General features: G+C 42.3%; 1 protein-coding gene across 8 annotated transcripts in view; it reads left to right on the forward strand.

Moving 5' to 3' along the window:
• Nucleotides 1-11,539, forward strand: part of LOC137197152 (transcription factor COE3) — a 68,480-nt gene extending 56,941 nt beyond the window's left edge. For 4 of the 8 annotated variants that reach the window (XM_067610329.1, XM_067610328.1, XM_067610332.1 and 1 more), the window contains exons 11-16: nt 1,655-1,743; nt 6,726-6,791; nt 7,043-7,214; nt 7,624-7,809; nt 8,239-8,406; nt 9,714-11,539. In XM_067610329.1, coding sequence (XP_067466430.1) covers nt 1,655-1,743; nt 6,726-6,791; nt 7,043-7,214; nt 7,624-7,809; nt 8,239-8,406; nt 9,714-9,745 — 713 coding nt within the window. In that variant the 3' untranslated portion in view covers nt 9,746-11,539. The remainder of the gene's footprint in view (nt 1-1,654; nt 1,744-6,725; nt 6,792-7,042; nt 7,215-7,623; nt 7,810-8,238; nt 8,407-9,713) is intronic. The other 4 variants (XM_067610334.1, XM_067610333.1, XM_067610336.1 and 1 more) reach the window with 1 other exon arrangement.
• The last annotated feature ends 5,394 nt before the right edge of the window (nt 11,540-16,933 follow it).

The following is a 16,933-nucleotide window of genomic DNA, read 5'->3' on the forward strand; positions in this document are numbered from 1 at the left end:
TAACAAAAGAAAGGGGGCAAATTCCTTGCTACAGCCTTGTCATGTACGATCAATACGGCAGATCAATCCTTTATTAAGGAGAAGATGGCGTTCCCCCACATTGCGAAGCAGACCTTTGTCGTTTCGGGACGCATGATGACATGTCAAATCAGATTTCCAGCAGTGTATGTTGCGGTGGCGTGGGGTTTACTCAGGTGTGCCGGGCCAATAGGACTGAATACCACTGTATTTGCAAGCTTAGATCCTTGCTATCGATTAGCACCCTGCATTGTCCATGCTTGAACACATAATTGCTCCATTTGATCACGGTCGAGCTGGCAATTACTGTATTCAGGTTTTTGCAGAAGCGATGCATGTGTTCGATTGTGCGTATGCCAGTGTAAGTACACGTGTACTGTATGTATGCGTGAGTAGGTAAAGTGTGTGTGTGTGTGTGTGTGTGTGTGTCTGTAGGTTGCGTGTGAGCATGCCTGCACGTGTATTTAGATGAGGGGGAACAAAAGAAAGAGTGAGAGACATAAATGTTCGTTTTCCTGCCGTGACTCCCTGGTTTGTGCTTCAGTGGCCCTGCTTGGCTCTGTGTGTGTGTGTGTGTGTGTGTGTGTTGGGGGGGGGGTTTCTTGCTTTCACTTTCTCTGTTGTTCAGCAGGTTCAGCGAGCTGTGCGGTGTTAATGCTGAAATTACATGCTGAGTAATGAGTGATGGGCCAAATTACAGGCTGAACAATGAATAGAGGCAGGCAGCTCTTATTAGTCTCCATAGAAAGCCATTGATTTATGAAGCGCCTTGCTCGGCGGAGTTACTCTCCTGAAAATGATATCTACATTGGGAAGTGATGTTCTCTATTAAGTCGTTCCTTCCCCCTTTACACCGCTCTCCTCCTTTTCCTCCCCTCCCTCCCCTCCTTCTCTCCTCTGCCCTCCCTCCCTCGCCTTGTCCTGCCTATGAGTGTACACATGATTGTTTAGAATCAGGCGGAGCTGTAAGGAAGCCTTCAATTACCCATTAGGACTGTCAGACATAAAACGCCCTGCTCTCACCAAAGTCTGGGTTATGATTCATTTACTTTGTGCCTCTGATTCATCGCCCAATATGCCTCATGCCCCAGATTACTATTTGAGGGGTGGAAGAGATTAATGGCTCCATGGGATTTGCTGCCGTATTTCACGGACCCAGTGTTGCAGTACAGTTGGTGCAGAAGGGTGAAATGACAGCAACTTACACTAGATCAATGTGTGGACAGCCTTTCACAGATTATTAAAGCTCTGTTAGATTAAAAGACCCCCGCTATGTAGTTTGCTGTAGTCAATATTCTCAAGCAGATAAAAAGGGGGAGGGTCCCTCTGAAGGATTCTCAGACTCTCAGACTGATGTAGGTCATCACGGCTGTTAATGGAATAACACTTGGTGACACAAGTGTCAGAGGAACCCGTGTCATTTTCCGTCGCCCCCCCCCCCCCCCATCCACCACCCCACCCCGCAGCTGATGATGTTTCATAAAACATCGTCTCACCCCTGAGGTTTCTTTGAAATTAGGCATTCTGAAATGACTTTTGTACTGTAAACTCTAACAGATTTCTCAATTAGTTTCTTCCTGTCTCTGGCAAAATTGGCCCTGAAATGGTTTTAATTTTCATCTTCCCTCTCTTTCAGCCCTGAATGAGCCTACCATCGACTATGGTTTCCAGAGGCTGCAGAAGGTCATCCCCAGACACCCTGGTGATCCTGAGAGGTTACCAAAGGTCAGTACAGTGTCTCAGCTGCGTAGAAAATCATCAAACGGCAATGAGACGGAGCTGTCTGGGTTATAATGCCTCAATACTCTAAATGTGACAAATAAACAAAATAACATTACCATCAGCGCAGAGCACTGTGACCCTAAACTGTAACAGCTTTGCTTCACATATGTGGCTTACCCACTAACCAGCGTGGTAATGGTATTGGTTTTGTGTGAGGAAGAGAGGCGTAAACTCTCTGTGTGGTAAAATAGCTCAATCAGGCGTTTTCCTCTCCAGTAGTCTGTGGAGATGGTAATCTGGTCAGAAACGACGTCTGCACCCTCATTACCCCACTCATGTTTTCCTTTCATTTTCTGCAGCTCGATTTGGTTTAATCTTTTGTTTACAGAACCCTGTGCCGTAAACCCCCTAGTCTTACTGCAGCTAATAGACAAAGACTGTATGTTATTATGCTTCGGCTTTCTTATTGTTTTCTTTTGAACCTGGGTGAAGGAGTTGAAAGCCACATCAGTTTTAGACACACTGGTGTGGCACATAAATAGGCTGCCGTATTGATAGAGCTGAGCATGAAAACTAAGGTACACAAGTTTTTTTTTTATTTGCCTCCCCTGCAGAAACTCTTTGATTCTTTTACTCTTCTCATTTCCCTTGATTCTTTTACTATTTCTATTTCCTATTGATAAAATCTATCTGTGTGTTTTCACTAATTGCCACCCTGCCAGTAACTATTTTGGTGACTGACGTTCCAGATGTGTCAAGTGTAATAATATGACTGATTAGTGCGTTCAAAACCCCTCGGCTTGTAGTAAAGCGGTGGCCACCTCAGAGTTTTAATAATACTGTAAAACCTTTAAAGACCTTATCTATTAAATCCCAGCATGCAACACAGCAATATCATTAACGTCCAACGGACAATTTAATAAAGAACAGACTGTGTGGTAGCTATCGATGTTTGACCAAGGCAACGCGGAGAAATGGAACATCACAGCTAGTCCCTGGTTCAGTATATGAAGTGTTTCAATTAGACTCGGTCCCTGTGGAGACAGGAAACAACACCTAGACATGAAATGTTACTCTAATTTCAACTGTAAACGTAGACCAAAAGGTAAAGTACACTTACCTCTAATATCCACATGACTTTCACTATCTCCGCAGGCAACATCGGTCAATCTAGCTGCACTGTTTCAATTTTATAAAGTCACAGTGTCTTTGCGAAATCCGCATCTTTTGAACAAAGGGAACAATGCTGTTAAACAGCTTTATTATGGACAAACCTTACTTCTTTCCTTGAATACAAAACGTTGTTGGCTGTGAGACAGATTTTGACACTGAACCCAAGATTAGTTTCCTGGGTGCGCGTATACTTAATATAGCATGCTCTCCCAGCCTTTGCATGAAACAATCACAGAGTGAGATGAAACCCTGCACTTCCAATAAACAACATAAATATTTGATTTGCTCTCTAATGGACCCAAATATGGGGTTCAGGGGGCATGTAAATGATCCCACCAAGTGATTCGTCATTGTTAAGCTTGCCATCTGAGGGTCAGCTCTCGGGGTCAAAAGCACATTCCCAATAAAACAGCCCGCGGCAGGCTGAGGCTTGCATGTACATTTGGAATGAGAACAGAAACGGCATATAGAGAACAGCCATTACAGGGTGCAGGTGAGGTAGGGAGACTCTATAAAAAGAAGATAAAGCTGGAGGACGCACGGTGTGCATTAGCGGAAAGGCAAATCGACACCAAGCCTACTCACCGCCTCTACCCCCCCCCCCACCCTCCCATGACTTCACCCTCCAGTTGATAATATTACTGCGCTATTGATTTCCACCAGCCTTCTCCCTGGGACCAGTAAGACACGTGGTAATTGTAAGGAGACAGAAAGCCAATATGGGAGTGCTCATGGATAGCAAGGGATGCACGCTAATATTGTTGCTACACAGAGAAAAAAAGGGGGGAAGCTGCCTCTGATTGAAGTTTACCTCGTAATTCTAAGACAACATCGTAGATGACAGTCTGACCCTGTGGGAGGAGTGGAGATATAAAAATTCAATGCAAAGTCCAGGGTGAATATGAAAGTAATAAGTGTGAGCAGTCAAGTGATGAGAAAGGAGATTGGTTTGCGGGCATCGCGTTAAGTGAAGAGAGACTTTGGAATTCACCCTCCTTTTTAAGATCTTGTTATAAAACAATTTTCTATTCATAATATAAAAAAGACAATTTATAATACCATTTTGTGCCCTCTGGCAGTAATGGACAAATAGACTGGATATCACATTATATCACACTCAATTTCTCTCTTCTGTAACAAATTAGATTCATTATGAAATTAAAAGTGGAAACTCAATATTGTTTTATTATTAAGCTGATTGCTTTGGATTCTTTTCTTTCCTCCCAAAATGAGCATAAGCCCATTCTTTTCCAATTCTTTGTGTAATCCACAAGGAGAAAATATTACAAATGTGTTCATGTCAAGCAATTACCCATGTATTTAAATGAATCTCTCTTCCTGTGCTCTTTGAAGTACCTTCATCTAATGGCCCTATGCTTCTAAATGCATTCATTACCTCAGGCTAGAGCTAACAGAGTAATTGCCTTACAGTTTTATAATGGCATTAGCACTCCAAGCTACATAACCTAGGCCCTATTTTATTAACTGTGATAATATAAATACAACATCCATGTTAATCTACTGCTTCAAGAATCACCACGTCTCCTTATTGTTAGATATTTTTTATAACATGTCATTTGTTATGGCTTCCTCTCATATTTTTCTCAGCAATAACGTAAAACAGCTTCTAAATCTTAGGTGATCTGTCATCTGAGCCGGCCCATTTAAACAGTTGTTGAACACGAGACCTTTATGCAAAGCATGGCAAACAATAGCAGAAATCTGTCACGCATTTGTCACAGAACAACAGAAATCATTTGAGGCCTTTAATTGTTTCAATTTAACATGGTGTGTTCTGATATGTCTCCATGACAAGAAAGCCAATTACACTTATGCTGGAGTAGCATTGAGATTTACATGGAAATGCCCTCAGAACACTATTCTGTGTTAATCGTATTCACAGCGTGAGCTGATACGCATGAAAGCGTCTCGTCAGAAGAAAACAAACTTCTTCCTTGATTGGGTGCAGCACTTCTCATCATCCTCGGATATGACTAGGTTGCCACTTAAGCATAGCCTTGCGAGTCAGCTTGGTTAGTTAAGACACCACGCGGTAAACGACAGATTAAGGATGAGAGGCAATATCGTTTTCTCTCCTCCTTTTTCCAAGCTGTCCTTATGTCACTGCTGCAAAGTACCATATGGACAAGGAGGGAGAGGACGTTTTACAGAGAATGAAACATGGCTTGCGAACGTGACAGTCTTAATTGCTTTAATTGTTGTTTAAAATTGAGAGCCATGTAGGAGATCTTGAAATATGATAGAATAGATTATTGGTAATTATTAACTGCAGACAAAAAGAAAGAAAACCACTTTATCTCACTCAGCAAGAGAGAGAGAAATCTGTTCTGCCTGATGAGAACACATCAAGACAGCTGGTCCTCTCATTTAGTCTACCTGCCTCACGACAACCATAATTCTTTATTTGTATGCAAACTAGATGCATGCAACGTTGAGCATACACACCAATTTCAGAGGTAAATGCCCATTCTAAGAGCCACCCATCCGGTAACTTGGGGTGGATTAAGCGATATGTTTCTATAAGAGAGCATGGCATATGCTGGAAGTGGCTTCTACAGTGATTCATCTTGATAAATCAAGGACTGTGGTAGATATGCTCCTCAGGATGAAAGGGCCCATACACACACTCCGTACACACTACATACACTGTGCCTTGGAAATGCAGGCCAAGTCTTGGAGGCCGCTGTTTGAAGGCGCGAAGGCTGTGTTTACATTCATTTACGGCAGCTGCCGTCTTAATCCCACACTGCTATTGCCAAGTGATGGAACACTTCAGACAAATTACTGAGGCCCGCAAAAGAAAACACAGCGAATGTGGGAAGAAAACAAGCACCATCTGAGATGTTTCTGGTGACAGATTTGCATTGCTTTTAACCAGGGTTCTAACAGCACAGTCGACAAATCTCTGCTCTACAGCAGGTGACAACAAGCGAGCATTTTAAAAAAAACACACGCAACAGCCATGTCTGCAACTTGCCTTTGTCAGATTAAATGCACTCTAAAAGGAGGAGAGGGTTTTCATAGAGCATATTGCCTTCTGTATTATAGAAAACAAAGAGAGCAGTCTGGTTGCTTGAGAGGGATTTAATTGTAAGTGCTGAATTCAAAGAGGAGATAAAGACACACAAACAGGCCAAACCCCACCTAGCTGTAAGCCCGAAACAGAGTGGGGGGAACAGGATCCAGGGCCAACTCATTTTCAGTGTTAAGAGCCAAAGCAACACAGCTAATCCGCATTGTCAAGCGGGGGCAAGCATGCAGACATGGATAAGACCACATCCTGAGCATCCGTGTCCCCAAGGCACAAGCACCCAGCTCTTGCTGGATGGGAAGTCATTTGTGAAGTCCTTTGCAACAGCCAGTCAAAGAGGTTAATTGAAAAATTCCTTAATGTCATTACAACAGAACTAGATTAACCCAGAGCTAATTCACTTTATTGTTCTGAAGAGAGGGGACTCAGTGCTGAACTCTGGAGCAAACGTGAAGCCCAGAATCAGGGGTGAGGTGTTGTTTTTAAAGGACTATGCCAGTTTAATTAAGATAGGGAACATTATTCACTGCTCTGCATGGTTGGAAGGAGCAAAGTAGTAGCACTGTATAAATGTAGCACTTGTGCCTCTTAAATCAGGGTGGCACATTTAGTCGGCTGAATATGTAAACATTTCTGAAGCTCTCCAAGACCCTGCTGTGTAATGTAGTTTTCGATATTGTTTGTTACTGTACGGACTACTGGAGTCCTAAACATAATCTGTTTAGGTCTTAACATTTACTCTTTATGTTTTCCTCATCAGGAGGTGTTACTGAAGAGGGCAGCTGATCTCGTTGAAGCCCTGTATGGAATGCCCCACAACAATCAGGTTTGTATCCTTGCAGCTGCTTCAGCATGCTTACCGTGTACCTCCGGTCCGCTGCTACATGAGAAACCATTGAAAATTTACTGATAGTATCACCAAAGGGTATTTTCACCACTATATCTGGAACAATGTAGGCTACATGCGATGTGAGTTAACCATATAGTCATGAACCATGCATCAAAGCAAAAGCACAGCTATATAAAAAAAAAAAAAAACATAAATAACAAAACCTCTGCCTTCTCTGCACTTCTCAGGAGATCATTTTGAAGAGGGCAGCTGACATCGCCGAGGCCCTGTACAGCGTTCCCCGCAACCACAACCAGATCCCCTCTCTCGCTAACACAGCCTCCCACGGCATGATGGGAGTCAACTCCTTCAGCAGCCAGCTAGCAGTCAATGTGTCTGAGTCACAAGGGAATGACCAAGGTATGTGATTTAGGGTATGGCTCCATAACTCAGTGGTTTCTCAAAAGTGGGGTCCAGGGACCTGCCGGGGCTCCTTGAGGGGATTCCAGGGGGGGCAGCAAAGTGAGATGAGAAATAGTTAAATTTCTTTTGTCAGTCATTAAAATAAGAAAATGGACGTAGACTTTACTTTTTTGAACACAGGCCCATCGCCACCTATAATGCAAGCAGTTAGAGAGTCCAATTAAGTGCCAAATTCATTTCTTATTAACCTGGCATCTGCAGTATGTGCCGATATAAAAATGTTTGATTGCAGCAGTAAATTTCTCTTATTATTTACTGTAATCAGTGAACATTTCCCTGGTAAACACTGTACAGAGGGAAATAAATGAATGAATTTCCCTTCCTATCTTTCATCCGTGTTATTCAGTGGGCTACAGCCGGAACACCAGCAGCGTGTCCCCCCGGGGCTACATCTCCAGCAGCACCCCGCAGCAGTCGAGCTACAACACCGTCAGCAACAGCATGAATGGCTACGGCAATGCCGGTATGAACCTGGGAGTGCCAAGCTCCCCTGGGTTCCTCAACGGATCCTCTGCCAACTCTCCATATGGAAGTGAGTAGCTTGCCACTATCGCACGCTGTAGTAGCACTAAGCTGCTGCTGATTTAATTCCAGTTCCCACATTCGTTTTCACTTCTATGAATCACTTCTGACAGGGTTATAACATTATTGATGGTGATAATATATTACTATTCATTCACAAGGGCTTGCTTGGTTTTAGTGTTTTGGAGAACACACATGTAGCTCAGGCTAGAAGTAATATTCATTTTTATGTGTATTTCACCATATGCCACCAGTATTTGTTCAACCGGACAAGATGTTGATGGTAGGGGCCTGTGAGTACTGATCATGTATCCCCCCTGGCAGTAATACTATCCCAGCCTTACCTTAACTGCCCTCTCCCTCTCGAGCACTACTCACAGCACGTTCTCACTCTCCCCCTCCCTCCCTCCTTCCCTTTCCTTCCCTATCGTCTCTGCAGTTAAACAAAAGAGCGCCTTCGCCCCTGTGGTCCGACCCCAGGCCTCCCCACCCCCCTCCTGCACCAGCGCCAACGGCAACGGACTGCAAGGTGAGCCCCCCTCACCCCCTCATCCCTTCCCTACGGACTACTGGTCAGATACCGCTGCTCAGGCCTCTGTCCGGTTTGGTGAGGGATTAATCATTACAAATATATGCATTTTGACAGGCCAATTTACACCTTTCAGTTCACACTCAAACATCCAGTCACACAGAGCATGTTTTTACACACACACACACACACACACACACACACACACACGTACACACACAAGCGTAGGACTGCAAGTGTCGTCTCTCGTCTGTGCAAACATACACGCAAACTTACATCCTCGTTGCCCTTTCATACAAATGATCCCCTCTGATGTCGCAGGAAAAAGACCTTGCCAGAATTGTTTTAGTAATTATGTTTATTAGGTTTTGTGCATGTGTCATGACCAACATGATTGCTTTGAAAACAAGCTTAGCCGTAGTGTGTGCCCCAAGATTAATAACACTGGGCTTAATGAAGTGGGAAATTAAAGTTCATCTTGCTACACGTTCATACTTATTAATACATGTTGTGCAGAAATTAATGAGCAATGCCTTGCCATCATCTGCGCTGGCAAACTTAAAAGCATTTCAACCATGACTCTACAAATATACTCAGAGCAATATAATAATATATCATCCCAGCACTTCACTAGTCGCCTAATTGTTAAAACGTGTGAAAATACTGAATATATAAACTCTCTGGGTGAGGTACAGTTACTAATGATATCCTAAGCAGATGGTCTTGGTAAAATAACGGAGGCTACCTTTGATCTTGCCTAATCTCTCTTGGATAATGACGCAGAGGCACGACTTGGGGAATGTGGAAATGTAGGACTAATGCGTTGTACAGTGTCGGAGAGTGGAAGATAAAGAGATGAGAGGGGAGGAAAAGGGAGCGATAGAAGGAATCTGAGGGGAGTCTGAAGAGTGTCTCGTACTGTAGCATTGTGGCATTGTGGGAAGTGACCGTGTTGTTGCTCTGCCGTCACCACGGCCACGTCTCCTGGGAGTCTGGGCCAGTGTTTGCCATTACCCCAACGCCAGGAGAAATATCACACATAGCAAGAGTGGAGTGCTGGGGGCTGAAATGTCAGAGCAGGAGGGAGGTTTTCAAACTCTTCCCCCCCGTTAGGAGGACGAGCAGCAGCAGGCTGGCGGACACGGCAAACACTCACAGGCACATACGCAAACAGGCACATTAAGGCATACATTCACGCACTTGTGCACTGTCAGATGGCTGGACTCACACATGCACACACATACAAACACACACACCAGCACACACATGCATGCACACACACACACTAAATTAGAATATTTTAATAATTTTTTAATATTTATATCCATACTTGTTTTAGCCAAATAAACTAATCTCCTTTTTTCTTTCTGTCTCTTTTCCTCCAGCCATGTCCGGCCTGGTTGTCCCTCCAATGTAAATGCACTTTCGTCATCTCAAGCACCAGTCTACACACTACCACTTCACGGGACACCCCCTCAGCACACAGCAAAAATGCTGGTGTAATGTATAGTCAACTGCTTGTTCTGTTTTTAAAGATGAAGAAAAAAAAAAAAAGAAAAGAAAGAAATGATTTTTTTTTCTTTTAAAATGACTTTCACAAACCTGCAGAAAAAAGGATTTCACGAGGAACAATATTTTTTTCTCTGTGGGATTTTTTTTTTTTTTTGTTTGTTCATTTTCTCCCCCCCCCCCCCCCCATTTTATCACCCTTGAAGAGGACACAGGATGATGAAGGGTTTATTTTGTATACCTGTCGGGTTGTGCTTTGGCCTTGGAAATGTCCAATCAACCACACATTCAATACTGGAAGGGACTCTGTGGACTCACCATCTGGTTGTAAAGTAAAAACACTGATGTACAGTACATTTGCCAATGAACTTGTTTGCCTCAGAAATTGTTTTTTCTGTTTCAACTCTCTTTTAATAGATTCACAACAGTTGTGTGTCTTTATAATGTGACTTTTTGTATTTTTATGTGTGAGAAAAATACACAGGGGCCAAGAAAGTTTGAATTTCAACTGGAAAATATATGAGATATATAATGTAGAAAATTGATCATAAAAGTACAACAAATACGAGTAAAAGGGACGGGGCTGGGTGGGTAAGGTTGTATCATGTTTCATTCCTGCATTTTAACTTAAATTTTGTAATTTATTGTAGCTAGAAATCATCTTCAAAAGTAAAAAAAAAAAAATCCTCTTTGATTCAACAAGCACACTGACGTGTACAAAACACTGCTCTGTTGATGAATATGATGTACTTCCATGTCTAGAGCTTCCTTTTAAGCAAGTGTGTTTTGCCATGTTTTTCAACTTTTTTGCTAGCACTGTATATTAATGCATTCCTAGGCTACTGTGAAGTCTGTTTCTTGTTGATGAGGAGCAGTCTCCCCCTTCTAGCTCCAACTCCCTTATGTGTTTTATATGTGGTTAAAAATTGTAGACTATTGTGATATTGCCAAACTTGTGCTAAATATTTATACATCTGTCTTTTTCATGTTCTTTTAGATCAACAAAAAACATTTAAAAAACAAAATTAAAATCCATTGAGAATGTAGGAGTATAGTAGTTCATTGTCATATTTCTGTTCAAACACACACTTGCGCTCACTGAGGGAAATTTTGTAACATATCAACTATAAATAATGTATTTATCTCTGAAATTTTGTATATTGCTTTTCATTATGTATGTATTAATCGTCATGCCCTTAATATAGTGATGCAGCACAGATAATTCAGCCAAGAACTGTTGCCTTCATTTGTTTTCTTTTTGTATTTGATGAAATGCAATGTGCATATATTTCATGTGTATCCTCAAAATTTGTGTTACTCCGTCAAGACTCTCTGTCCATTTTTTAAAGGGGAAGTCAAACTTCATTGTTTATTTTTATATTGATTTTAAATTATCTATACAGACCATTTTGGAGAAAACTTTGTTGGTTGTATTGTCAAATAAATTGTTTGTGACCCATATGATAGTTGTTAAGATCCAATAGAGACTAATGTGCATGAGGGACAACCTTGGAGATAAAAAAAACACTCCATTTGTGGTTGTATTTTTTTCTGTTTTGTAGAATGTATAGAAGTCATTTTTACTCACCACTTATGACTCTGCCACATAGCTTACATGTGTTTACAGGGAAGAAAATTTAAAAATGTCAACATTTGGAATGGAAACAGAAATGTTTTATTAAAATTTTCAGTAAAAACACAATAGCTCCTCAACTGTGGACTTCTTCAGTTTTAAGTACAGTTTGGCTGGCAGACAAACTGACAATCGGAAGAAAGAAAAAGAAAAAAAAAAAAAAAAAAAAGACAGTCGAAACTTCTGAGGACAAACCTGTGATACACGTCTGTAAGTTGTAGTGTTTAGACTTTGCCATAGAGATAACTGTTTGAAACCTGTGGAAAAGTGTAACATCCATAAAAATGAAAAACTGCTCTTTACTCATATTCTTTCAGCAAAGCGCTCTGACATTGTGACATATTCCTACTGGTCTTTGTATCAGCATATCCTGCATCTGTGGTGCTTCAAAGGTTCATTGTAGTCATTCATAAACAGTGCAAGCTTTTTATTCAAAGCACCCCAAATGGGGCTCATTCAAATCCCTCATTTCATTGCATTAAGCCACCTAGTTAATAAAGAATCAATACATTGAAAGAGCAAGGTTATCCTTTGTCTATAAGGGCTGGTATCGTTTTGAACCTCTTATAGTTTGAGAGCTGAAAGGGGGGCCACTGTGAAATCTATACTCATCAAGTGGGTCAAACAGAAGGATAGAAGTGTTTGAGGGAAGAATAGTGGTTCTCCTTAAAAACAACTGAGCATCTTATCTGGCACCCTGAGTGGTCGTGGAGAGCAGGTCACAAAATGTCAATTTCTCATCAAGGCAACATTGTCCGAGGCCACCTCTCCCTTTAATGCACAATTAAACGGCGGCAACCTGAGTGGCAATCAGCATATCACAGCTTATTATGTCAGCCGGCATGCGCGGACCTGGCGGCACGGGAAGATAGTCCAGGAGCTGCTGATAGTGCAAAGGACAGATACACTCAAAAGAGTGATTTAATTTTCAGCTGCGATCGCCTTGTGCTTCAAATCATTCCCTCGATAATCCAATGTGTCTGATAACAATAGCCACACATCTGCTTCCTGACATTGCATTATCTGTTTCGGATACACATACACGGGTTTGGATCTATCGCCTTGCTTACTGCTGTCTCTATTATTCAATAACAAAATCTTGCTTAAGCAGGGACATGCACAAACTGTATATTTATTTAGTCTTAACTGCTCTTTAAATGAAACAAAGGAAACTGCCAGAAACAACAGCCAACTGAGCAAAAAAAAAAAAAGTTCTGAGAGTAAAAGTACAATCAAAAAAATGACAAGTTTGCTCAGTCGTTGCCAATTTTAAGCGCTCTGAAGCCTGGCAGGCAGGCTGGAGGTACAGTATATTGTCTCAGCAGGTTTCTCTGTACCCAACGACCAGCCACTCGCTCTGCCACACCACTCAATCATCGTGAGAGCCTCTTTATTGGAGAACTCTAATGGCCACCCTCCACCATGATCTTAATGTGTGCATTAAATATTTATAAATCCTGGGTCAATAATGCCCCATAACCAGAGCCTGACAGACCCCCACCGTACCATGTGGCTGCCTCCCTCTCAAACACAGGCAAAGGTCATGGGGTCACGCAATCAAAAGAGAGCGAGGCTCGCCACATCCATATGTTGCCACTCTTATCAAGACTTTCCTCAGTACTGGTTATCTGTCAAAGGAAAGAAATATTGAAAGCAATATCGATCTTAACTAGCCTTGTGTTGCCGAGGGCCACGCTTCAAACATCTGCTCGTGGATTGTTATATTTCAAAAAAAAAAAAAAAAAAAAGAAAAAAAAAACCTCCTCTCAATAATATAAGCCTGAGCGGTAATATTGACCATCTCTGTCTGATGCCTGAGCATGACTAATAACCCCGTTATTAACAAGCATTGCTGCAGATTTTTAAGAGTTTGATGCGTAATAAATATTTCTTCATTAGCGCTGGCTTAATTGTGCGGCCTGGCATCTCCGTGGGTTTGCTTTACGTGACCATATCCGAGGCTTCGCTCCTGTGCTGTTCAGGTGAAAGATTGTGCTCCGGTGATAGCGCGCACAAAAGAGCGGCCGGACAATGAGCCAGTCAATGGAGAGCTCCAGTTGAAAGAGCCACAATGGCCGTGCATGCTGGGAATTGGGCTGGATGATATAAAGGAATGAAACCTTCATTGAGGCCATGGAGGACACGCATTCAGAAAAGAGGTTTTGTTTGCTCTTTATCAATCTGCCGTTTCCCATGAGAAAAAACAATTCAAACTGACCTTAAAAAGAGAATATTACCTTACGCATCCACTCCCTATGTAACTCTTATTGAGGGGCTTATACATTCACTTTTAATGGATGTTGATGCGGTAATACCTTTGTGCCAATACGTGTACAGTATCAAGACAGGGCAGCCCGTAAAACTAAAAGGTGGACAATAGTTTTATCTACTCTGCTCCATGGGCAGTGCTGAGAAGTACTTTTTAAGGATTTGCTCTTGGACAGACAGGATTTGTGTAACCGCTGAGTGATGTGTTTTGTGTGGGGGAAAAGGCGGTCTGCAACACTCGTGAAGTTGGGAGTTTATACACGAGTGGGATACCGCCGCTGTGACTCATAAAAACTGCACAAGTCGAGATCATAACTTTGAGACGACAATGAATCAAAACAGGGAGTCTGACCTTTTTTTGAACAATTCCACATTTTGAATCCAAACAGGGAATCTGACCCTTTTTTTTTTTTTTTTTTTTTTTTTTAAATAGTCCCACATTAGCACACTCTCCTGTCTGTGAATCGGCACATCAGATAAGACACCGCTCCCCTGCCACTGTACACTGGGATTCAGCTTTGCAAGGAAAACTCTAGATCCTCGTGAAGATTTCCACTTCACTCACTGCAGTCAAGAAGGATGAGCAAAGTATCCCAGTGCTTCAAAATCCATTAAACTTGTATTTGGGTGTCATTTGATACTTCATCAATGTTTCAGTGCATTTCAAACCCACAAATGCAGGATTTACCCCTGGTAGAAATACAGTATTCACCATATTTTCCCTCTATGAACTTCGGTTAGTCCAAAAATTACACTGTAAGAATTGCCTGGTCAGGGAGTGTTAGGCTACAGTGATAAAATAATATCACTTGAACTGTATTTTCTGCCACAGTCTCCACCACATAGAGCTCCTTTCATAGTACCCCTCTGTAGTGCTTTGTCCAGTAGTTCTGGATATGATATCATCTATTAATAATGTATTGGCAATGGATTACATAAAAAGGGAGCAGAAATAACATCCAATATTCATGCCCCCTGAGCTTGACTGTGTCCAATCCGTTTGGCCCATAAAACCTTAGCCCCATTTCCATATCCGCTGTGGGTCACGACAGGTCTGCCGCACAAAGGCTCACAGAGCAGCTTAACTCAGGAAAAGGGCAGTAAAAATCGGGTGGATTTCTGAACCCTTATGAAACAGCCCCCTTTGGAAAAAAAAGTGGAAAAAGCCCTTTTCCGATTTCAGCGCCTGCGAAAAACCTGGTACTGTATTTCCCTCTTTAATTGTGCCACTTGAGAAATTGACGTGCCTCTGAAACATGGCATGAATCTCACAGTTATTGCAGTCCCCTTGGCAGGGAATGTTGATACAACATCTGCATGCTATAGAAAGTAATGGAAGTAGCAGAGGTGGCAGCTGCAACTCTACAGGAAGTGTGCCATTTTCAGGCAGCGCTGCTGTGAGAACCACTAACTGCCAGCCTGGTCTTGCAGGCAGCTCTGATTGCCAGGACACTATGACAAACACGCAGGGGCTGGGAGTGTTGCATCCTGGGGGATGACAGCTTCTGTTTGATTGTCAATAAGGCTCATTAGCAGAAAAAATGGAGAATGCGAAAAGAGATTAAATGGCTTGAGACAGGGTCCCCCTCATGTTCCATTACAGAGGATTTATCAGAGCCTTTATTTCATCAATTCCACAAAAAAAAGAGAAAGCACCTATTGTCTTACCAAAAAGGTAAAGCTGCAGAAAAACTTAGATTTAAAAAAAATGTATACATTCCTGAAATGTTAATGAACGACAAGCTATTCCATCAAATGCTAATCAAGCCCTTAAAACATCATCCACACCTTACATAAACCTCTTTCCTCCTGTTCTGAGCTACTCTCATCTTAAGAACAGTGGCGGATGTTTCCCTCCATCTTAGGGAGGAACGGCCAACAAAGCAGCGTGTAAGGGCCTTTCCCTGAAGAGTCCTTGTCACGCCGCGCCAAACCTCTGTGATTATCGTTGTTTTTGCAGAGAGTGTCCATGCCTGCCAATACCGCTGTTCCATAAATGAATTTGGCCCCTCGTCAACGAATTACCTAACACGCAGAACTGTGTATGTGTCACATCCAATTCCAACTCACCGGCTTTGGTGGTGTGTGTCAGCTGGAGGACTTAATCATCAATCGTCAATCATAATAAGCGAAACACATTGATAGGGCTTCTTTTTTTTTTCTTTTTTCTTTTTCTCCTGCACAGTTAAATAAAGTGTAAAAGGAGAAGTTAAAACTGACCTTGTTAAATTGGGGACCACAATTTATATTCCTAATTTAGTGTATAGATTAATTAGTCTTGGCAAGTGTGTGTATCGGTTTCTATGTGACGGAGCTTAGGAGCTATATCCACTCGATCAAATCACGGCTTTCTTAAGGAAATTTCTGGAATGATATCTGTAAGTCTAATCTTTATCCATCATGATGTTTTTTTTGCTCAGAATGGGCTTTGCATATTTTTAGCAGCACACTTTTAATTAATGCTTAATTGGACAATTTATAGAGAGGACTTTTCCAACATTAGTCGCTAATCAATAGCCTCCATCTCACATCATACAAAATTAATCACTATGACCTGTTATCAGGCCTTAATGCAAGCGTACACACACATGCACGCACACACACACACACCTAACATGCTAACTGGCAAAGCATGCATTTTGCACAAGGCTGAGGAATCTGGCTCATATTTTCCCTCTCCCTGATCCAATCCACTCCTCTCCCCCGTCATATAGATCGGAGTCTGCGGGGGCCAGAGGCGCTGACAGAGCCCAGATGCTCCCAGTCTGTCTGGGGGACTGGGGAGACTGGTGCCATGGGGTCCTGGAGCCTGTGAAGTGCCGCCCCTCCGTCAACATGACCAAGGCTAGACCTGCACTTTCTCCAGGCTGAGACACTCTCCTTACCACGCTGACAAGCGCGCTGTATAGTCACAGATTGATACATGCAGGGATACACACTCGCAGGCACGTAATGTATGGCCGTTCATCAGCCGTTCCTAATTAGAGACCCCCAGTCCTACGCTCGAGTTCATAAGGTTACAATGACACACCGATGCAAGGTTACTAACAGACACACAGGCATGCTGATACCTCTCAGGGTTTCTTTTACTTTCACATTTAATCCTGCTCTGTCTCACCACCACTGTCCTTAACTTGCTCGTGTGGAGGGGGGTCTCTTTGTTCTAAAGAAACAACAACAACAACAACAAAAAAA

This window comes from Thunnus thynnus, chromosome 14, assembly GCF_963924715.1.
Source record: "Thunnus thynnus chromosome 14, fThuThy2.1, whole genome shotgun sequence".
NCBI classification, from domain to species: Eukaryota; Metazoa; Chordata; class Actinopteri; order Scombriformes; family Scombridae; genus Thunnus; species Thunnus thynnus.